The sequence below is a fragment of the Apis laboriosa genome, unplaced genomic scaffold (assembly GCF_014066325.1).
Source record: "Apis laboriosa isolate Shangri-la unplaced genomic scaffold, ASM1406632v1 scaffold1_cov151, whole genome shotgun sequence".
Taxonomy (NCBI): domain Eukaryota; kingdom Metazoa; phylum Arthropoda; class Insecta; order Hymenoptera; family Apidae; genus Apis; species Apis laboriosa.
This window is the reverse complement of record NW_025222279.1, coordinates 4,257,549-4,282,966: the sequence shown is the minus strand read 5'-3', so window position 1 is coordinate 4,282,966 and position 25,418 is coordinate 4,257,549. Positions and strand designations below refer to the sequence as shown.

The following is a 25,418-nucleotide window of genomic DNA, read 5'->3' as shown; positions in this document are numbered from 1 at the left end:
CTCTCTCTCTCTCTCTCTCTCTCTCTCTCTCTCAGTTTCTGTTTTTCTCTGTCTCTGTCTCTCTCGAGGGCGCAACCCGCAACACCCCATAATAAGGAACGCGAGTGCATCGATCCAGTTTCGAAACGATATCCGGGTTACCGAGTCGAAGAGCGGGGTCAGTTCACCGGATACAGGAACGCGGTACAGCCGGCTGGCCTCTATCGAGCGACCCGATTCCAAGCCAGGACACAACCCGGACAACCTGATTTCGACAAAGTCGACCCTATTCCCCGACCCAATTCCCCCGATCGGGGGCCACAGCCACCTCGAATTTTAACGGAACCGTGGCACGGAACCACCCCCTTCCGGCGGGGTCGCGATGCGAATCTCGACACGGTTTAAAATATAGGGCAGAATATAGGTGTGGAGCTTTCCATTTTTTTTTTTTTTTTTTTTTTTTCGTATTTATAATAGAAATCGTAGCAATAGTAATAGAAAAATCCTTTGGAAAAACGGAAAATTTCCCGAATTGGAATGAAGTAAAATGGAAAATGAAACGGGAGGGAGGGGGGAAGGTGTGTTTTTATTCTTATGCAATGTGGAGGGTATGGATAAAAATGTGTTTTTATTAATCTTTCTGTTCCGGTCGTAAAATATATAACACGTTGTGGCGTGTGCAAGATTTGCAATGCTTACGTAAATACGAATTGAATTCTCCTTTGAGTTTTTTTCTTTTTTTTTTCTTTTTTTTTTTTTGCTCGTCATCGAGGATAATTTATACGCATCTAAGAAAATCTTTTTTTTTTTTTTTTTTCCTTTTTTTATCTGTGAATGTTAAACACGTTGAGATATTCAACGATCCATTGATTTTTACGCGCGTAGCTATTTATAGAATTATATAGAAGAAATAAATTAATCGCCTAAAACTAAAATAAAAAATCTAAGATTTAATCTTAGAAAATTATTCCTTGCATCATCTTTTTTCTTTTTTTCTCCGAGTTTCGTAAGAAATGTAATTGATCTAATTGGAAGTATATATATATATATATATATATATATATATAAAACGTGCAAGTATTTATCGCACGATTCTTTTTCCGCGGTTATCTGAGAGAAATATCGTATCGTTCGAAAGAGGAAATGTCGTCGCTCGATCAATATCTCGAGTCGTCTCGATCGTTGATCATTTCGTCGAGTCATCCACTTCTAACTCAATTTGTCTCTGAATAATTAACAGATAGGAAGAGTCGAATCAAAACGAATAATATCTTTCCTCCAAGAACGAATTAAAAAAATTAAATTCGTCCATATTTTTTCGTTGCAAATTTGTCAAACTCGAAGAAAAAAAAATATGTTTAGCCTCGCGATTAACATCTCTCGAGACGATTATTAATCAACTGTAGCCGCTCTTATCAGGAAAACAACTCGAAACAACTTTCTCCGGTTTCGTTCTTGTCCTCTGATAATTGATAAACGGGAGAACTTGCGCGAATCTTTCATCTTCGTTAAAGGGGGGGGGAATTCGTTCTTCTGTGTTTGAAGTTTTGACGTGAAAACTTTTTCAAAAAAAAGAGGAAAAGTTCTATCAAAATAGCTAAGAAAAACGTACGAAGAGAATAATTTAATTTAAAAATCTATTTCTCGATTTTTTTTTATTTTTTGTTCAATTCCTATATAAATACTTTTATTTTAGCGTCTCTAAGGTCATTGTTTTTAGGTTATGTCTCACAAATGAACGTCCCCTAGGAATTCCAACGAGCAAAACTAGTTCACGTTATTTGACCGAGTTTTGAATGATCGATACATCCATCCCCTTCCCGAATAATCGATCCCGAATTCTCACTTAATAAATCACCGAATATTTGAATTCTTTCAAGTTCTCCCAATCTCACCAAATATATCTTCATCCACGAACGCATAACATAAACGAAAGTTGAACTCGAAAAGGTTGAACATGATCAAACGAAACACCTCCCTCCCATCCCCGGTTCATTACCCGCCACGAGCAAAAGCCACGCCAAACAAAAATTCCAACATTCGTATCCAAGTGAGCGACCTTTTCATCGTGTAAGCAACTTGGTCTAATTAGTCTCGTCGACACCCCGGCCCAAGTTGGGAACGCGTCCCTGAATCGTGGCCATTCAATCGAACAAAAGGTCCGGGCACGAGGCAAGGAAAGTGCCTCCTCCTCCTTCTCCTCCTCCGCTCCCAAACATCTCTTGTTGCCACGAGGCAAGGTCTCCACCCGGTTTTTTCACCGCGAGTGAATATATTCACTCGTTGAACTCCGTTATACACGAACACACGCGCAAGGACGAGACCGCGTCGCGGACGATGCGCCGGGTCGATGTATTGGTGCACGTGTACCGTTCTCGTTTCATTGGCCCAGATTCCGGATAGAGAGTGACCCACCCCTTGACCAGTCGAAGAGGGAGAGAAGGGCCAAGAGCGTGGGTCGTTGGAACGTGTACCCTCTTCTTATCCTTCTTACCCTCTTCGTTCTTTTCACCGCCGCAATTTTTCTCATTCCTCAACCCCTTCAACCCCTCTCCTCAACAAGTAGCGGCCAACTACCAGCGCCACTACTACTATTATCACTACTAATAGGTACAAGAGGTCGTTTCGTGTATGCGGTGGCACGTGCACCGTCAAGAAAGAGGGAAGAGTTTCGAGCGCGATAGACAGAGAGAGAGAGAGAGAGAAACGCGTGGAACACGAGGCTCGAGCGCATCGTAGATGGCGCAACCGAGTTAGAGGAGAGACAGGAAAGATGAGAGCGACGCGTGGCCCTCCGTGTACCTGACCCATTTATTCCACGCGACTCTCCGCACCGCTAGGTACGTAGCTCTATCGATCGGCCTAGATCCGGTGGCCCCAGCCTGGCACGACCTACTATTCGTTAAGCCACCTTTCAACCACCCTCGTGTACCACACCGCCGGCCTCAACCTCTCGCCCTGTCTCGCGCACCGACCCACCTCGACACCGGTGTAAGTCTCCACCTCTCCCCGCGCCACTGTATCGGGTTTGGACCGAGGCGTTCGTTCGCCGTCCCGCTCCCAACAACCCTTCCGCAACCTCTGCTCGGCGGACGAAGGTCGCGGGATTCTGTGCTTTTCGTTATCGGTGGGATAAACGGAGGACGATTCTGTGTCTTTGAAATGATTTTTTTTTTCTTTTTAAGGGTTTTGATTTTTCGTGGTATGTTTGAGGATTAAGAAAAATTGGGATTTTTTTTTTTTTCTTTTTTGGAAGATTTTTAGATGCTTTTGTTCGTCGTCTCGCTTATAATCTTTGCAAGAAGAAATTATATGATGTGATAGATTTGTTGAAAAGGATTATATATTTTGAAATGACTTTTCCTTAAAGGATATTTAGTTTTTCCATGAAATTTTTGATTTCATCGTGGTATGTTTAAAGATTAAGAAAAATTGGGATTTTTTTTTTTTGAAAAATGTTTAGATGTTTCGTTGCTTATAATCTTTACACGAAATTTTGTGATCAGATAGAGGGTTTGTTGAAAAGGATTCTATATTTTGAAATGATTTTATTTTTTTAGAGATTTTAGTTTTTCCATGAAATTTGGTTTCATCGTGGTATGTTTGAAGATTAAGAAAAATTGGGATTTTTTTTTTTTTGAAAAATGTTTAGATGTTTCGTTGCTTATAATCTTTACACGAAATTTTGTGATCAGATAGAGGATTTGTTGAAAAGAATTGTATATTTTGAAATGATTTTATTTTTTTAGAGGTTTTAGTTTTTCCATGATTTTTCGTTTAATCGTGGTAAGTTTGAAGATTAAAAAATTGGGATTTTTTTTTCTTTTTTTTGGAATTTTTAAATGTTTTTAAAGGATTTGACTTTTCTTTAAAGAATATTTAGTTTTTTCATGAAATTTGGTTTCATGTATATCTGAAGATTAAGAAAAATTGAGATTTTTTTTTTAAACATTTTTAGAAAGTATTCGCTCATCAACCCTTGCTCGCAACCCTTGCACAATCTTGACGAAGGAACTTTGATGAGATAGAGGGTTGGAGGAGAATTTTGTATTTTGAAATGATTTTTTTTTTTTAAAGATTTTTCATGGAATTTGATTTGATCGTGGTTAAAGATTCCATGATGAGAGTTTGGAGAAAGATCGCTTTAGATAACTTTTTCTTTTATTTTTTGATGGAGTTTGGTTAGATAATTTGGATAGCATTGAATAGCTATGTTTTTATTTTATCGGTTTATTGCGTTGAATTGAAAACAATATTTTTTAAACAACAGATAAATAAAATTATTGAAATTTATTCGTTATTGAGAAGTTATGGAAATAGTCGGTGGCATATATTAATATTTAATGCATTCGCAATGCGTTAGAATCAACGGTGTTTACGACAAACAGCGTCGACTAATTTATTTTTATAACTTTAACCAACTCTTTATCGTTATTTTAACGCGTTCTCCACGATTCTAACATTGGCTCTAATATTTTCAGAAAGGAGTAGCGCATTTAAAATCGGAATCTTTCAAATTAGAAAGAAATACGAGTGGAAAGAAATACGATAATTCCGTCAAAAGAGAAAGAAAGAGATCGAAATGCCGGTAGAAATGCCGGTTGATCGACAGCAATCTCTCTCTGTTTGCGCGGTGTACACAAAAATCATGACTGTAATTTACGAATAACAAACAATATACACCATAAATCTTATGTTAACTCGTCGTGCCCGTTGCGGTGTGAACAAATTTTTTTCCGAATTTTCGTAACGAATTAAAAAAAGATACAAGCAGCTCATCATAGATTACTTTATTTCTTAAACGTGACGTTTAGAAAAAAAATATTAATACAGATTATCATTATCGTTAATTTTAAGAATTTTAAGAATTTAAATTTTTCACGTCATTTATGTTCCCACTATTTAAGATCAAATTTTATAAATTTCTGTTACTCTGGCGAACGACAAAGACATGGAATAAAAAAAAGAAGGAGACAGACAGACACAGAGAGAAAGAGAGAGAGACAGAGAGAGAGAGAGAGAGAGAGAGAGAGAGAGAGAGAGAGAGAGAGAATATTTAGAGCCCGTATCCAAATGATTGATAAGAGGAGAGGATTTCGTGGACGACGAAAATGACATGTGCCAGTTGCTCGTCTGTGGGTCAAGATCACGTCTGTTGGCATATTTCGTCGCTCGAGACCTTGCTTTTCTGAGACTCTCTTCTTCCTCTCTTCGTTTGCCCCCTTCTTCCCTGGACTCGCTTGAATTGACACGTCAAATTGTGTCAATAGACACAAATCGAATAAAGATCAAAAGTTTCGACGATCAACTAATATGCCCGCCCAAAACTCTTTAAAACTTCGATTCACGATTCCCATTGTTCTAGATCGGTTTTCAACTTTCAAGAGAACGATAAACGGTAAATCGATACCATTGCGAGTGGGAAAGTTTTATTTGCGAGTTTCGTTTCGCAAAGAGCAGGGAATTTTATATTAATAAAAAAAAAAAAAAAAAACACGTACTTATATACACATTTCATTCGAAAATTAGATAGAACATTGTGAGCAAATTAATATCTCGAATTGAAATTTAAATAATGCGAACTTGAATAATAATAATAATAATAATAATAATAATAATAATAATAGTAATAGATCGAGGGGATAATAACGGATCCCTTTGTGAAAATGGAAATTTTTTTAGAAATATTCCCAGTAAGAAAAACGTGTTGTCGTTGATAATGATCGAATATTCACACGGTAACGCGGTGTACGGTGTATGTGAATTGTTCATCTGTCTGTGTGTTTCGCGAGTGAAAGTTCCCATTAATGTCCAACCGAGCGCATTAGAGGATATTTAAAGAATTTTTACTTATTTTACGAGAATTTCAATTTAGAAACCAAGAAAAGAGAAAGCAAGATTAATCGAATAACGTTTTCAATCCTCTCTCGTTCGGCTCGTACACATGGCTGATCCGAAGGAGCCGTGACACCATTGCAAATGAGTAATTTAGTTTTTTTTTCTTTTCTGAACGAAGAGAGAAAAAAAAGAAAACTCTGACTATATTTGAATAAATACGAACGAATATATTAATCTAAGAAAGATCGAAGCTACTGTTCGTAATGTTCGAGATCGAGTAACGCGTGTGTATAAATAGAGAAGGAGGAAAAAAAATGAGAGAAATCTAATAAAAAAATCTAATTATCGATTTTTCCACGCGTATCCCGTAAAAAAAGTGAGGATAAATAATTTTTTGCAAATTTTTCGAATGAGAAAAATAACGTTTCTTTTTTAAATTTTTAGAGAAAATTTTCTACATTTCTAAATTAAATTATCGACAAGCTTTGTTTCTAGAATCAAAGATGCATAATTTAAAAAAAAAATCACAAATCTCTTCTCTATTCTCTTGCTCCAAATCTTGCTCCAAATCCATATATATATATATATATATATTAATACTTATACTCTTGACGGATCCAAACATTTATAATACAGAGAAACACGACCTTAATTCGTTGAATGGTTGCACAACGCGAACAGTATGTGGATCCAGCACGTGGCGAACGAAGAGATTCCCAGAAGAGGTTACATAGGCTGTACGGGTCTTTCAAACAAGACAAATCGAAATAATAGAAGCTAATTAACTTACAACTATCTGTATGGAATATATTGGTGTTAACAACCAATTCAAATGTGTTTACTGTGTTCGTCTAACGATATTTTTAGACCAGACACCCGAAACACATTTATTTTCAATTATCGTGGGCCTCGTGTATCGCGGTCATGTCTTTACCAGCACGCGAAACGAAGAAGGAGAAGAAGGAGACTCGATAACGAGTCTCGTAATCATAAAAGTGAGCCGAATTTACGAGCACAACATAGCCACATAGTTCTTCACGTTAGGATGAACTTTCAGTTTATGCTGTTACGTATGTGTCACATTTTTACCTATTTTTTGCTATTCAATAGGGAATACATTGAATGACAGAAAACTTCATTGTTCTCGACTTTTATCAGAAAGAATTGTAAAACAATGATACACACGTGATGACAATAGAAAAATTTTTTGCATTTAACTTTCAAGGGAATATTTATTAACATACAAAGATGCAAATTTGAAAAAAAAGCCCGAATACGAAAAATCGATCAAACGTAAAATTGAATTTTATTTCTTATCCTCCTATTGAAAAATTTTCAAATTCAACTACTGATGATTATTGATGAATTGATGACGGTTATATGTTTTAATAAGCACGAATTCCCACGTATTTTTTTTTTTTTTTTGAATTATTTAATATTAAGCGATTTAATAAAAGATTCAAAAGAATGTAATAGCATTTAACAAGCGTAATGTTTTATTCAATGAGCATATGAAAAAAAGCAAAATCAATGAGCATATATCGAAAATATTTCTTCGATGGAGAGATACTAAGCAAAATTTACAAATATATCAAAAAATCAACTTCACTGTCACTATCGGTAATATTATATTCACTTGATACATCAAACAACAACACATCTGCACAAATTTCTTATACATTCAACAGATTGTTCTTCCATTTTTAAATAAATTCTCCTTACATAAATAAAATTTTTTTCAAAAAATTTTTAAAAAGATTAATTTCTTATTACATGTAAATGTAAAAAACACATTCATAACATTTTATTCAATTATTCATATTATCATAACATTTTATTCAATATATTCGTAGTGGCAGTCAAGTTGATTTTTTGATATATTTGTAAATTTTGTCAATTGCTTTTTGTAATCATACGTAATCATCAATGTGTCAAGAAAATGGGTAAAATCATGGATGAAATCGAACAATGCAACCTGTTCCATTGGGATTAAAATCCTCTCCGTATAATAATGTTCGAGGACGATGCGCGAGATCGATCGAGAGACCACCCTGTTGTTGCTCTCCCAACAAAAGGCGGATCAAGATCTAGGTTGATTGAACTGAATTAACGCGTTAAAGCGCGAGGAACGAATGCGAGGAAAGGGATCGGACGGGGGAAGAGAAGAGAGCGGTAAACGAGCGATCGAAAACGCAGTTCCTGGGGGATGGGAGGGTTGCCAGGTACACCGTTCAAGGGGCATAGCTCGCATATGGAGAGAAACGTGGTAGTGCACCTGACCCATATAACGCCGCGGTATTGATCGACCTAATTCCGTTAAAAGCCGGCCACCACCACCTCCTCGCCCGCAGAGATTGCCCGCCGAAATTACGTAAGCTAACCTACTGACTCACTGCACCCGTTGCCGCGCCACGAACTTTCTTCTTCTCACACCTTGCCCCCTCTTGAACAATGACTTTTCCAAGTTTTTCCGAACGTTCTGTTCGTTCTTTAATAGTTTGGATTAAACTCGATCTCGAAGATCTTTGGAAAATAATTGTTCGAAATTTTTGGAATATTTGAGAAATGACAGTCTTTTTGGATTGGAATGGAAGGTTTTGGAACCTTTGGAAAATGTTAAATCTCATTTGATCTTTGAACTTTTTGAAAATTGAATCTTTGGAAAATAATTCTATTGAATTTTTTTGATATTTGGAAAATCATTGGAACTCATCATCTTTGGAACTCTTGAAGATGATATAATGGATCTTTACAATTTTGAAGAATGGACTTTGGATTTTTAAAAAAATTTTAATACGATGTAGATTATTCGTAAAATATTGATTAAAAATATAATGATTAAAATATATTGATTAAAAATAATTGATTAAAAATATACTTTTAGCAATGGAGTAAGATACGCGATCAAATTTTCATAATGTCACATATTCTGATAGCGAATATATTTTTTTTTTAATAAAACATCCGTCAGTGTTCGAGACTTAAAAGGTTGGCAGCGATTTCATCCGATTTCATTGTTAGAAGCTATAAATTCTGCCACGTGGGTGCAAAGAAAATAGATATAACCCCGCTCGGTATAATTAGATGATCAAGTTACTCGAAGCATCCATATTGCCTCAAACATTCCAGCACACTGAACAGACATATCTAATATCTTTGTATTTATTTTACCATTAATATTAATGCAATTACTCTTTCTCGTATCCCTTAAACTATTATCTAATAACATACACTTCACATCCATAATTTATATTTCATCCAAAAAACAAGTTATCATTTTATATAACGCAAAACAATTTATAATTACAAATTTTATTTATGTCAAAGAAACACGAGTCCCTCAAATTCCTCTAATCGAAACAAGTACAAAAGAGTTAAATTTCCAATTTATATCAAACGTTTTCTTTAAATATTCCTCGCCACAATACGATACCACGTAAACATTCGTATGGCAGGAAATCAGGAAACCATAAAATCCACCCACTAAAATATTCATTGCTGAACGTTCACTGGAAACCAATGTCCATAAACACCGAATAATTTAATCTCGGCCGTGCTAAAGACCGCGATCGTGATCGAAATTGATCGTCGAACGAAAATCGAACGGAAGATATTTCGAGCTGGTGAAATTCACGAATTGTAAAAAGCGAGCGATCGATAACCGCCTGGAATAATTCAGTTCCATTGAACAACGAAAAGGATGCTAATGGGACGCGAAAACAGAAATATATATCATGAAAACGAATGTAATGATTTTAATAATCTTCAACGCGTTAAGAGCGTTATTAAAAGAGGAAAAAAAATTAGCAATCATTTATTCACGAGTGTAATTGAAAGATATAATTGCAAACCGTGCTTTGATCAATTTAAATTTCTTATTTACACGTTTGTTTAACCTTTCATACATAAAGATATCCTAGATTGGAAATGAAGTTAATATTTATCGTTTCGATATTGAAATTTCATTGCGATGAAATTGATACGATTCAAATATACACTAATACACCAAAAAAAAAAAAAAAACGTACAAACAAATCACTCACGTTTTGGTTAAACAAGTTTGAGGTTAAACGAGATAAATTCTATATCGCGATGATAAAACGTTATTAACCTCGAACTTCGAAAGAAAGAAAGAACACTAAAATCAATATTTCGACTGCACGAATTGATGATGAACATAGGTTACCGAACATAACCTCAAAATTGAAAAAAGGAAAAATTAAAATCGAACATTCAATTACAGAAAATATTAACGATTGGTTAGGTGACCGATAGATCGAAAGCGTAATAAGTAGTCACGAATTCGAAGAGAATCGTTTGCAGTTTCGTTACACGAGAGAGAAACACAATGTTGCACAATTTACGAAGTTACAGTGGCAATCGCCGCAGAGCAGCAGAATGGTCTCGCGTGCACGATTGCGTGTGAAAGGCCAAACAGGGCCACTGTTCGTTCTACGAAACGAGGCTACACGGTGAAAGAAGAAGCTACTCTTACATCGTTTGTTTTTCCATGGGCGAAAGCTGCTTCGTTGTAATTTCGAAATTTTATCGTCGAGACCGATCGTGCATCATGAAGTTGCCTCTTGTTAGGAATAGTTCGAGTGGAAGAAATTTTCGAGGATGACGTTACTGTGAAAGGAGAGTGGCTGAATCTATAGGGAATTTCGAGATGGAGTCACCGAGTATTTTTGTTGGTTATATCGATACTACACTATATACATTATATAACTAACTTCGCTTGGCTCGTTATATATTCCGTAACACGAAATGTGGGTAATAAAAGTGAGTTAGTTTGTTTTAAATATACAATATAATGATATATACGTGATGGTATTACAGTTGTATAATTTTAATAATGTTTTGAAAATGACTCACGAGAAATTGGATTAGGTTAGAATACGCGAAACGTTATTTTGTAAGAAAATTCATCTAGAAATTCTATTTTTTTTTTTTTTTTTCTTTTTGCTAGAACAACCAAATCAAACGAACGGATTTCATATTTTTTGTTTTACAATTATCGAGAACGTGAGAACGTTTTTTGAACGTAAAAATTAACATTGTAATTTATCGAGATAGAAACGTAATTACACATATATACCTACTTATTTTCATCGGTCTAATTACAAATCATTTATACGTAAAATAAATAGTAAAGGTATTACAGACCGACAGATCCAACGTTAAAAAGTAAAAAAAATACGAATAAAGAAAATTACGAAGAAATACAAATAAATGCAATTTAACTCGCAGCAACTGTTAGACCGCGTCTACCATATCTATACTATTAACTACTTTTTAAAACTTGAACAAACGTTTTATTCGCCTTTTTTTCACCGCAAAAAGGAAGATTTTTTCTCAAGTGCTTAAATTAATAGCAGCAACCGATCCTAAACCACAGCTTGCCACCATCGGTCGATCGAGACCGACACGCATCCAACAAAAGCAATCGGAGAAAATCCGCCCGAAGGAGCAACTTTGTTCAACCTTCGAAAGGCCAGTCACACCGGTGATGAATTTCGCTTTAGCGAGGGATCCTTGGCCGGCGTGCAAGGTCTTCGCCAAAGCGGAGGCCCGCTTTCGTCATCGATACGCCCATCGTGATTCGAAAGGCATCCGATTTCTCGCGTGTGTGACCTCTCCTTTCACGTGGGGCAGGTCGTGCCATGGCCAGGTGCAGCCAAAAACACAGGCCGTCTACCTGCGTGCCTTCGCCCTCGGCTACCGGACGTTGCACCTCCTCCTCCTCTCCTCTCCTCTCCTCTCCTCTCCTCTCTTTTCTCTTCTCCTCTTCTCTCTTTTCCCCGCCACCAGGCTCCAACTCGTCCTTTGTGAAGAGGATCTCTTCGTCGAGGCCTCGGTCGTGCACGACTACGCCCAAAGGGGGAAAAGAAGAGGGAGAGGGGAGGGAAGAAAGGAAAAAAAAAAAAAAAAGGAGAAGGAAAAGTCGAAGTCTCGGGGTCGTTGCCATCGTGAAACAGTCGTTCCACCCTTCTGTCAGAGGGGAGACGGTTATAGGGGGAGGGGAGAGGGGAGAGAAAGAGAATCTTCTCTCTATGACCGAAAAGATGCAGCAGGTAGGTGGGTTTTGGAACCACTCAAAGACGAGAAGGCATAGAGAAAATATTTCTTTGAAGAGAATATTTTTCTTCGTCGATGCGGGTTTAATATTGTAATATTGTATTTATTGTACGATTGATATATTGGAAGAAAGATTGTCAACGAGCATATATATATATATATATATATATATATTATAAATTTAATACACATAAATGTCCAACGATCCGTTTCAACGATACATAATTTGATCTTAGAAATCGTAGGAATTTTTATTATTGGATCGATATATATTAAACATAATATATATCATTTTCGTTGGATTCATTTGGAAGGAAAATTATCTACGCATTAATATTCTTAGACTTTATAATAGTGAGCTTCTTCTACTATCGCTATCCCCCGTATAGCAAAGATTCATCGCAAGGAAACGATTCAACGTTCATTATTCAACCTTTAAAAGCCTTGGCTTATATCCTCCACGAAGAACGTTTGAAGAGCGTCTCGACGATTAAACTCGTCTCGCGGCGGTCGTGTCGCGCCATAAAAATGAAATTACGATTTTGTAACGCTGAGAGTGACGACGATTGTTGTTTCACAGTTCCCCGGTTCCTAAATCATAAAATTCACCGGCAATTGTGCAGTTTAGATCCACCTTTGTGTACGATATACCTGAAACGGACAATTTGGTGGGCAAACTGTCGAGGACAAAATCTGTTCGATGTCATTGTCTTCGAATGTTTCCCTTCACGGTGTGTTTATTTTATTTTTTATTTTTATGGAACGTGAAAAGTTAAATTTAGGGCCATCGGTGGCCCATAATAGTTGTCAGCAATGAAGTTTTCATTAGACAGGATATAAATACCTTTCGATTTATTGCTCCGCGAGGGGAGGATGAAATTTGGGACGAACGCTATTCTCGTATTAATTAAATTTTTATAACGAGCAAAAGAAATAGAAATATTTTTCGTAAAATATACAAGAAATAACAGCTTGCTCAAAATTTATAAATCTGAAAATCAAATTCCTCCAATTCCAAAATTATTCTCCAAAATTACCAAAACTGTAGATCCCTAAAGAAATAAATTTGACAAACTTCAAAATTCTCAAAATCTCGAATATCAAAATATTCAAAAATCCTCGAACGATTTCCAAGTGGACGACGTTCGACATCGAAGTCCTCGTAAATGAAAAAAAATTAAAAAAAAAAATAAAGAAAGAAAGAAGACACCGAAGCGACATCCTGCTAGACGAAAATTGCCCTTGGAAGGGTCAAAGCTCTCCCCCAAGGTAGAAATTTCGCGTTGGTCGGGTCTCACGAAACGCGTCCTCCCCCAGCCGTGGTCGAATCGCGACGGTTGGATCGGATTCCAGAATGTTTCACGAGGGGTTGGAGAGGAGAGAGAGAGAGAGAGAGAGAGAGAGAACACTTGGACGACTGCGTGCAGTGGAAAGGCCGAGGGACAGGTGTCCGGCGAGGGTGCGTTCACGGTCTAACGATCGGGAACCAGACGCCTTTTAACGCTCTCCCCTCGTTGCAACGTGTGGGTGCGCGCAGCTTTTTTCGAATTAGGAGGAGGATACCTTCGATTTTTAGACACGGCTGTGTGTTCAACGTGTGTGTGTGTGTATATAGGGTGAGGCACGTAAAACCCCGACGATTCGATATTCCCAAAGATAATAGAGCGCTGCGACGATCGATTAGTTTCGAGAATTTGGAAGTATAATTGTTGATATGATATTTGAAAAATTAAAGTAGATAAATTATAGAGAAATGTAAATACTTTGGATATTTAATGATAGGATGTGTTAATAACGCGCGTCACAAAATTTTTTTGGAACATTTGAAAATAAATATGTTGGATATTAGTAGTTAATAATTATTAATGGCGTTAGTGTCGTCAAATGTTAAATAATATGTACAAGTGACGAATAACAATTCGTAGTATTTCCTCGAATTATATTCAAAGATACTATACTCGGCTATATCGATAAATAATATTTCAAAACATTTATTTCCAAAGAGATTATGCTTTTTCAAAAAAAAAGAAGAAAAAAAAAAAAAAAAAGAAAACAGAGAACGTTAATGATCGAGGCTGAAGTATTTATAGGAAACCGATCATTTATTTTAAACTTATTTTGTATTTTTACGATATAGAAACGTGCAGAAAGATTTCAAGATCGCTATGGTTATATCCGCACAGGTTTTGAATATGTATAAACGTAATTTACATTTCTAGCTAATTCAAATGACTTGCGGTCATTCGAACAGGGATATTAGCATAATTATAAATTTATGGAAAACATGTGAATTTTTTACTATCCGCCTATTATCTTATCATTATTATTAATATTTTGTAAACGATTTTAATTAGATGTCTCGTTAAAATTAGAATTTTTAAAAAATATATATATATATATATCTATAAATTAAACTTCGACACCTCGAAAAGATAACATTTTTTTCCATAATATTAATAAAAATATTATTATTAAAAAAATATTAATAATCGTTACTCTTCGTACGAATCACCCTGTATACACGTGTTTAAATGTGTGCACGCAGGCTCACACGTGTCCACGCTAAATCTAGCGAAGAAGGGTCTAGTTGGAAGCGGCCAGAATTTTTCGAAGGGAGGCTGACACTCGCATACGGTTACGACATATATCGTTTTTACGATCTCTTCGAGTCAACGAAAGCGCCCCGGATTTAAAAACATTCTTTTCCTTTTCCTTTCTTCTCTTCTCTTTTCTTTTTTCTTTCTTCTTCTTCTTCTTCTTCGAAACCCATTAACGTTTGTGACGAGCTTTTTACGCGAGTTTTAAAATTATATTTTCTTCTTTTTCTCCACGAGGTCTCTCGTTAGGTAAGGATTGACGAGGATTACGAGAATTAAAATAGTACTCACGATCCGGTTCCAGTGGAAGGGTGGGTAAGTAAGGAATCTTCTGTTGGCTTCGGAGTTGGTAATTGCAGGATTTTTGGTGGATTTTTGGAATTCTCGAGGACGAAAAGGACCTATTGATGTTGATCTCGAGTTAGCCGTGCGTTTCGTCGCGAATCAAGTTTTTGCCTCTTGCGAGTAGACTGCAGAATATATTCGAAAATACAATTATGCAAAATATTCAATATTTCGTGTAAGAGTAAGAAATTTTTATTGAGACGAGGACCAAGGAAGTAAGGATCTTGACATGAGTTCGATGAGGATTTTCGCGTCACGAATCTTTTCCTCAAAAAATACGTGCAAAAGAATTTTCAAGCTATTCAAGAATTTCTCTTTGCATTAAATGTATAACTCACGTAACATCCTTTTTGAATTTCATTGCAATTGCTTTTTATATCTAAAAAAAATCTATACATTTTACCCTTTTCGATTTTTTAATATGAACACACGCGTTGTATTTGTTGAACAAAGATTCGCCGAATTTTATTCTTCGAATAAAGAAATGCAAAACTTGAATATCTTTCTTCCATTTTCATTCACATTATTCGCGATATTTGTTTAATTTTGCACGAAGATCCGCAGTCTACTTACGTACATCGGTATAAACGAACTGAATGGATCAAATACTTACCCAATCACGTGCGGCACGTCGATGGAGTGGGAGGATGCTCGTTTCCGATCACCGGCCATATCGGCGAGCCTAGCGAAATCTGTGTCCTGGTCTGCCAGCCGTGCGCTCTTACGCGACTCGAGCAACCTGACCTCGTCTATACGCTTGGTCAGCCTCATCGTCTGCAAACAAGATCAACAATCTCGTCAAGATGGTTTCAAAATTTCAAATTTATTATTACCAATTTTTAAATTTACCATCTTTTAAATTTAAATATTCGATTCCTTCCTCCTAGTAGAGGGTCGAAATTGTGATCCCCTGATTCCAGCAGATAAAAATAATTCCACTATTCAAAGTTGAATGGATCGTATCTTTACTTATTTAAATTTTAAAACTGCTGCTTTATCCCTAATCGATTTTAAGAATTGGTTAGTAAATCTAATCGCGTTTAGTAAAATTTCGAAACGAAATCCCTCGTCGATCAATCGATAATATTGAATGAATCCACGTGTTCAAACTTTCGATTTATTCTAGGAAAAGATAAAAAAAAAAAGGAAAAATCCCCTCCATTCGTTTCTACTCCACGATCTGTTCCGCGAAACATTAAGCTGCGAACTCGTTTAAAATCAACAAAGGCGGGAAACAGGTTGCGATCGATATTATCGGTTCTCGAAAATCCGTTCCGCAAAGCCACTAAAAGAGTCATAAAGAGGATGCGGAGAAACGATGTTGTCCGCGATTCCGAGTTGGAAGGAACGGCGTTGAACGGTTCTGGTGGATGGAGAGGAGGAGCCGAGTCGTGTCGAGCAGGGAAAGGTGGAGAGAAAAGGGGAATAAAATTGCAAATGCAGGCTGACGCAACCCGCGCATGAATAACATGTGTCTCTCGGGGCTGTTCGCTCCTTGCACGGGAACGCTGTTACCCGCGAACCGAGTAATTAAGAGGAAGTAATCACCGCAACGAGATTATGCGCCACGGTTGATCCAAAGAGGCGCCTCCCTCCTTCGAAATTTTCAATCCTTCTCCCGAGGATTGGATCGGACGTCGTTTCGAGAAGAGAAGAAAAGAAAGGGGGGGGGGAAAGGGGGAGGAGAATTCCGGAGAGACGATTTTTGAAGAGTGTCTCTTTACTTTTTTAAAAACTTCTCGAGAGAGAGAGAGAGAGAGAGAGATAAAATTTGTCGAGAGATAGAGTTGGTAAGAAAAGGAAGCCATGTTGAATTCATTTTGAATATTCATCGTTACGTTATTATTTACACGTTATATGAGATATAACGATATCTCTTTAAAACAGAATAAAAAACAAAGACCGGATTTTTATTATCCGGATTGGATGACTATCAAAGAGTTCTTGCACAATTGTAATAATATTAGCTAGTAGAGAAATTTAAAGAGTCACGAGGAATGTGTTCGAGTCGTTGTTGCGAGTGCGGATTATTATTTAATTTAGGACGTAGGAAAGAGAGAAAAATCTAATTTAAAGAAGAAAGGTAAGAATAAGGAAATTATCGATAAGCACACAAGCGAGAAAATATACGCGTGTATACAATGATTTTAATTGAGAAAATTCCTCGAGGTCGAGTGGTTCCATGGGTGGAAAAAGAGCGACAAAGATGGCGGAGCTCGAGTATAATCCATTTCGAAACTTCCTTTGGAACAACCACCAACCGGAATAAAATATGGCGATTGATGGTTAAATGGAGCGCGCGGATCGAACGAATTCTAATTAACACGTTTAAAAGAAAAAAACTTGGAAAACTCGGATAATTGATTAATATTTTATTGTAATAACATATATATATATATATATATATATAAGTGTACGGTACGTTACCCTGATCACGAGTAGGAAAATGAGATCGCCGGAACGAGCCGGTGGCGATTTCTTTCTCCTCCTGAAGAAATATATCAGTTTGAAAAATACCCGGTACTGTTATACCAGATACTCGTATAACGATGCCTTCCTGGCCTGAGAATGTTTTTAGTTCCCCCGTTCGCTTGCCAGAGGGAGCGGCGTACGAGAAATTCTTAGACTACTCTCCACAATTTTTAATCCAACGGGTTACGTTCCGAACAATCTAATTTCTCAAAAAATGAGATCAACTTGAAAACAAAAAAGACAAATTTTTCTAAACCCATCCGGATTAATCATCTTTCATCCACTTCATTTTCGAGCAAGCGAGCCATACTCAAAAACATTATAAAATTTCCCCCGTTTTCTTTCTTCCTTCCTATCGCCATAATCCAACCCTACACTGTACCAACCTACATCCGCCAACAACCAGATCCACCAATCGACCGCGAAACGCGAAAAGCCGCAACGAGAAAGGAGGCGAGCGAGGAGCGGCGTAAATGTTTAAAAAAAAGAAAAGCGGCTTGAAAATTCCAAGTCCGCGTGCAAAAGGAAGAAAGGAAGAGCGGCGTGGCCGGAAACGTTGAACTTGGGCTCGCGCATAAAACGATCGGAACCGAGGCGGCGGATCTATTTACCCGTGGCAACGTCGTCATTATATTCGCATTATCGTGGCCTCTGGCCGAGCTCGCAAGCCTTCCCTCCCCCCCTCATTCGAAAAACCGTTCACAACCTCGGTATATTTCGAATTTATTCCTCCTCTCCCTCCTCTCCCCTCTCTCCTCCCTCTACCCGTATGCGGTGCACGCGCTCATAATTGCATCGAACCGGCTGATATAGAGGCCGTGCAACGAGCACGGAAACAGGATCCACTTGGCACAGGCCTCGTAGGATCCGTTCCGGGGAGGTACGTACGTGCGCGAAGAGGAGAGTTGAAAGAGAAATAATATTAGACGATTTCGAGGATAAGAGGAGGAGATGCAAAGAGGAGAGACGCCCACGGGAGGATATGGATGGGAACTGTTGGAGAAGTTAGTGAATCGGTGGATCTTTAAGGAGGATCGGGAGGACTGTTGGAGGATCGGAGTGGGCGGCCATGTTGGCGGTCCTCGTCAATTGGAACAGAGAGAGAGAGAAAGAGAGAGAAAGAGATTTGGATAGGAATATATTTAACACCTCCAAATTAAATGGAACAACTTCTCGTTTTTCGAATCAATTCTTTCGATTCACCAACAATTTTATTCTGTCCGAAGACGATATTTCTATTTATCTATGTACTAATATTTAATTTCAATTATTATCTTTGTCATTCTTTTCAGGTGGGCAAAGGATACCTCTAAGCACATGATGGGTTGAAGAGTCGCTATCTTTTCGAGATTGGATATCGCCCCGTTGCTCGAAATGGGCCTGAATTCTCCATCGGCTTGTTATATAATTTTGATCCCCGGCCGGTGACCGAGATAGGAATCACGCGTCGGTGAATTCGGCGTGTAAATATAATACACCGACGTAACGAATGTCACGCACGTCGTCCCAACTCGGGACGATTCTCTCTCTCTCTCTCTCTCTCTCTTTCTCTATTTGTTCGTTCCCTCACGCACAACACACAGACGTTATAATTCGATTTCGAGTCAGTTCAATTACGGAGCGGACGACGTAACAACGTCTGAATTACAAGCTGTCAAAATCCTAGGGTTCCCCAGAATCGATGGAACGTTAACAGACGAAATCGAAATGGAGAAAGGGGAAAAGGAAGAGGGAAAGAGAGAGAGAGATAGTTGTGTGCACGTCAGAAGCTTGGGTCTTCGCCGTCCCACCTACTCTCAGCTGTTAAAATACGTATGTATTTACGTCTGTAAACGCAGCTGCCAGACGCTTTTTCGAGGTTTATCTACGCGTGCTAGTCGAAAACCATTTCTTCTCTCTCTCTCTCTCTCTCTCTCTCTCTCTCTCTCTCTCTCTCTCTTTTTTCTCGTTCTTTATCGGCCAGACGCTGTTCATTAACCCGTCGTTTTACGGACCTCCTCGTGAATGGAACCCCTTTTCGTGCACGCGTGGTGGGAATCGACTGCACAGCCTTTATCCAAACGGTCTGTCTTCCGTGCGGGGGAGGATGCCAGTTTTGTGTGTTTGGTAGATTTTTTTTTTTGGAGGAGGATTTTCAACGCTCTCGAGATTGGAGGAACGAAACTTGAAGAGAATTTTGGGAACCTCGTTGGGAAAAACATCTTTTGGAAAGCGTTAAAGTCTAATATCTCGAATTAGGTTTGTATTTAGGGCGTGGATAATTCATAATTCATCGAATATGCGAGTTAGCTCTGGCGGATACACTTTATCTTTTGCTCGATGTTGGACGACTGACTTTTTCCTAATCGCTGGGAACACGAGATTGGCAAATTCATTGAAATATTCAATTTGCAGAGGTGAGATTAGTCATAGAAAATCGATCGTCTTGTAGTCATCCTCAGGCAGAGTTGGAAATTAATCACAATTGAAAAAGTAACTGCGTTAACTTAACTTAAAATTTCGAATAAACTTGAATTGAACGTTTATTATATATATACAGCTATTACAATTGATTCGCTTTTCATATAACCTCTGCCGTTGGTTGACACTACGATTATTATGCTTTTATTATTATTACGTTTCGAACGAAATAAATTATTGAAATAACCTATTCGTAAAATTTAATTATTAAATTTTGCCCATCACTGTCCTCGATCGGTGTTACGAATCGGGAATTACGCGCGGTTAAAAGTTCAAGAAAATCAAAAATAATGCTGACTTTTGACTAACTAACGCCATTGCAAAAGGCCTTTTGAAAAAAATGAAATCGTAAATCACTGCTTGAAATTCGCGTAGAATTTCTGTCGATATCTGTCGTTGCAACTCTTCAATTTTTGAAGAGTAAGAAATTGACTTTTAATCTATCGAGAAGCGAGGCAAAAGCGTGACGCGGAAAATAGACAGATGTGTTAGACCGCGCGCGTCTAGAGAATGTTATGATGTAACACGATAAATATTTCCCAAGGTTGCAACAGCAGCAGCATCTGTCGATCCGTCCATCCTTCGTTTCCTTTTCCCCCTGTTCCTTTTGTAATTAATCATGGGTCAGAGATCTGGTGTTATTTGTTCACAGATATTGTTAAGGTTAAAAGTTTGTTCGGGGGAAAGAAAAAAAAATCTAGCCGATCTTTTCTTCAGCGAATATATATACGCGCTTCGATACATCTGTTTATTTTCTGCGCAGTATTCACAAAAGTAAAACAAATCGATCGAGTTCGAGATTCATCGTTCGACCGGAGGCGGCGACAACTTCAGTTCAAAAGGTCACTCCTCCTCGCTAGGTCAGAAATTTTTGCGGAATCATATCCAACGACGCGATTGTCCATTCCGATTCGCTCCTTATTACGATTCTTATTCCTCACTTACATTTACACCGATAATCCTGTAATAATACAAAAAAAAAAAATAAATAAAACCAATCCATACCGGTCTCCACAACACGCTTCACATTCTCGACTCGTCCATCGCGATCACGCTCGTGATTAAAATTTAATCGAATATCAGATCTCGAGATCGATTTTTTTTCAAAATACGAAAACGAGCGGAGAAAAACGATATATGAAAAGTACATAAAACAAGAGGTGAAATTTCACGCGTATTCAAAATCTCGTTCAAACGATATATATATATATATATATATATTTATATATAAATTTATATATATATGTGTGACGATCGATTAATCAAAGATCGGCCCTCGTGAACCATTCGATCGAGCGTCGCGACACGGTTCTGGGACCACAACTACCATTCCGTATCCATGCGCCGATTTACGATTCCGCGTAATTGCGAAAGACCTTAACGTCCGATAAAAGCCCCTTCCCTCCTGCCACATGTTTTCACGCGGCGTGGAACGTGTAACGCGTACATGTATCGGATACTATACATACGTACGTACAGAGAGAGGGGCGTTCAAGGCCGACAAGGCTGACACCGATTAAACATTAGGAAAGCGGAACAGAAAGAGGAAAGAGAAGAAAATCTTCTCGAGTTCCTCCTTTCGATTATTTATTATAAGGTTTTTAACGATGATTAACCATCGTTAATATTCGTTAACGTTAGATAATGTTAGGATGAGGATATCTGGTTAGAGATTTTGGTATCGAAGAATACGATATGTAGTAATAATAGATTTAAATTCTTTATTCAATTTATTTCGAGTATTACTTAAGTTGATAACGAAGATGAAAGTGATACCTGTTGCATCGATGATGATGGAACAGACGATTTGATAATCGCGCGAAATTATGTTATATATTAACATTCGCGGATATTTTATTATGCTGAGATTTTATTATCGCTCTGTTAGTGATTTTACAACGACGATATTGCGCCATTCAGGGATCTTATATTTTAAATACGTTTAAAATACGGATTACATCATTACGAATCCTTATCTCTCTGAAATATGAAATAGCATAATCAATGTTAAATCGCTACTCTAATCGACTGTCTCGTCAACGGGCTTTTTAATAATAATGCATGTTAAAGCTGACAGCTTGGAATTCTAAAGTCGAAAATATTTATCGATGAATCTATCGCTTGTGTAAAGACGCGACAGAGCAAACAATCGCGAACGTCAAAGTAATATCGCTACATCAATGAAAATTCTTTTTTCACGTTCGCGTCGCGATTGTAACGACAAACAAGCGTGCGTGCCATCGATCGTTGCCCAATCTCTCATCACTCGAACGAATGCACGCGAACGTGTCTTCGCGAATGTTCATTTCGTGGATATGCACTCGACATAACGAATAACCTAGTTCATTAAAAATATTACCACCATTCGATTTTCTCGAAAGTTTTCACAATCCTTTGCATCCTTTCTTCAGTAAATCTTCGATTCATTTGCACGAGACACCGACATAACCTATATCTGATATATTACTAAAACGTTCTCATTGAAAATATAATCTCCATTATTCAATTTTCTCGAAAGTTTTCACAATCCTTCGCACCTTTTCTTAAGTAAATCTTCGATTCGTTTGCAATTGACGCGAGACACCGACATATAATCTGTATCCGACATATTAAAACGTAAATCTTCGATTCGTAAGAAAATTGACACGAGACACCGACATAACCTGAATTCGATACATTACGAAAACGTCGCTGTCGAAAGTATAACCACTATTCGATTTTCTCGAAAATTTTCGCAATCCTTCCCATCCTTTCTTAAATAAATCTTCGATTCGTTTGCAATTGAGACACCGACATAACCTGTATCCGATATATTAAAACGTAAATTTTCGATTCGTTTGCAAGAAAATTGACACATTTGTAATATCGATAACCGATATTACAAAACATATTACGTCCTCATCAAAAAATATAACCATCACTCGATTTTTCTCGAAAATTTTCACAATCCTTTCTTTTTCTCAAGTAAATCTTCGATTCGTTTGCAAGAAAATTGACATAACGACGTAACCTGTATCCAACATATTACAAAAACGTACCCATAATAATAATTAAAAGCAATAGGCCTTCGCAAATATTTCACGAAACAAGTCGAACAGAACGAACCGTGCTGAAAACGATTACTCTTTTCGTTTATCGAAAGTCGATACAGGATAGCCGACGGTCGGCCTTTTTTCCGCTTGAACTCTCTCACCTTCGTGTGGCTCGGCTTAAAGGCCAGCGAGAGGACGGAAGAACGTTCAAAGGTCACACGCAAGCGACGATCAAAGGCGATCTGTTGAAGCGGGGGCAGGAGGGAAGAGGCAGACGAAGGAAGAGATGAAATGGCGGTGGAAAGGAGGAAATCTATGAAAAACTGAGAAGAGGGGAGAAAAGAGAAAGAGAGAGAGAGAGAGAGAGGAGATTGGAGGAGGAAGTACGTTCGAGGTCGGCATGCTCTACGCCCGTGAGCCACGTGCGCTGCACTCGAGAGCGCACTTTCACCGGCCACTTTCAAATTTCTCTCCCCTCCACTACCACTCTTGGCTCAGGCATTTTTCCCCTCCCCTCAGACTTATCGTCCGTTTATCCGAAACGGGATAAGACGATGGTGTAGGTGAGTGTATCTTTTCCAATTCGTCATGGTTTTTCTACTTTTGGCCCCTTGAAACACGAAGATTCTCGAAAGATCAAACATCCTACCGAAGTAGTCACTCTAACCGAATTCTTGCGTCAAGGATTCGACAACGCAACGACGATAACTTTCTTATGCGCGCGCAGGAAACAGTAGGCATGGTGCGTGGCTGGTATTTGTGCTCGATGTTTCGAGAAGATTGGACGAAAATTTGACTTGAATGAAGAATAAGAAAATGGGTGAAAATTTGTATTAAGAGAGGTAATATTAGGTTTTTCTGGACAATAATTTTATTTCAAATTTTATTTTATATTTAATCATAATTCTTGTAATCGTAATTTAATATTAAACTTTCAAAACTTTAATTAACCTATTTACTTGGAATTCTCTTCTTTCTTTTTTTTTTTTTTTTCTAATAAAAGGCAGAATTTATATGTAAATTTTCGAGACAGTGAGTGTATATACGTATGTGGATATCGGTTTTAAAAACGGAATTGCGTAACGATTGTTAGATAACGAGGCACGAATCTCGTGACGCCACGATTCAAAGGAGAATTAATCGAACGCGGAACGGGGTAACGTGGTTTCGGTGAAACAGAAATTTTGCATGAAATAGTCTCGTAGTTTTCGTATCGAACGTTAGTTCTTTGGACGAGAGAAGGTGGGCACGCCAAATTTGTTTGATCCTCGCGAGTGTTTCGGATGTGTTTCGTGATCGAACGTCGAAGATAATTTAATAAGAGTCGTGATTATCGAATTTTTAGATTTTTAGATTTTTTTTTTTTCCTAACGAATTCTTCGTACATTTGTATAATTGAAACTTTCATTATCGAAATGCTCTATTGTATACGAATATTCCCCTGTCTAAATGACTATTCCATCGCGTTCCATTTCCTTCATTAAATTAAAACGCGCGTTAATACCATTGTGCGATTATGACATCAAAGAGAAAACGCGTGATACCATCGTGTAATTAAATCGGAGATATTTAACGTTGTTTAAAAACTTTGCAAAAAAAAAAAAAAAACAAAAAAAAATAAGAAAAGTATAACACCGAATTAACGTTAATTTCCTAAAATAATTTCCTAAAATTCGAGCATTCAAATTTATTCATTCGTTCATTCACACACTTCCACTTCCTCACTTTCCTTCCTCACTTTCCTTCCTCTATCGCTTTCTTTCCTTTCCTTTCCTTTCCTTTGATTCCGCAACGACACGGTTAATCGACGCGGTTTAAAAGAGGAAGAATCGTAATCGAAATGTCGAACGTTCTCGAGGGAATTACTCGGGTCGAGGAGGACCAACAGTGGTTTGCGGCTGTGGAACGTTGCGAAACGCGATGCCGGGTGAAAGTGCATTCGCTTCATTTCACAAGGTATAGCGCACTCTCTTGGACGTTGAATCGGTGAAGAGTTTCGCGAGCAGCAACGACCAACACTCGAATGCGAGCGAGCGCGTGTCGCAACCAACGTTGGTTTTCGTTGGCCAACACGAAATTCACTTGTGTAACTCGTGAAAAAAAAAATATATATATATATATAAAAATTCGATCGGATGGACTTTTGGATGGATTTCGTTGAATTCTGTTATTCGTTAGTGTTTGTAATTCGCAATTCGTTACCGTGCCGTGGAATTTTTCATCGTGCCGCGGCTGTTGTAACGGTCGATGAATGGCGAGTGGGAAAGGGAGGGGAGGGGAGAGAAGAGGGAGAGAGATTCGAATTAAAGAGGATATCGCGATCGATCGCGTAAAATTGAAAATGAAACGAGCGTGGGATAGATAGAGGATTTTTTTTAATTTTGAAAATTCAAAAGTTTTTTAATGCTTTTCGAAAAATTGAAGAATTAAGTCTAATAATCCGATCGAGTCGAATATTTGAAAATCGGAATATTTAAAAGTTCTTTTCGAAAATTTGAAAATTAAAAAATTTGCCAAATTTAATGTTTGAAAATCTAAAAAAAATTTGAAAATCCTGTCTCTTTATCAATTTTGGGAAATTTTAAAATTTAAAAATTTGGGAAATATGTAAAAAGAA

At 37.6% G+C, this 25,418-nt stretch overlaps 1 protein-coding gene across 1 annotated transcript in view; it reads right to left on the bottom strand.

Moving 5' to 3' along the window:
* The window catches only part of LOC122712399 (zinc finger protein 395), a 94,286-nt gene that overhangs the window by 38,900 nt on the left and 29,968 nt on the right, over positions 1 to 25,418 (bottom strand). The window contains exon 2 of the mRNA XM_043932045.1: positions 15,451 to 15,611. Within this exon, the coding sequence (XP_043787980.1) occupies positions 15,451 to 15,611 (161 nt within the window). The remainder of the gene's footprint in view (positions 1 to 15,450; positions 15,612 to 25,418) is intronic.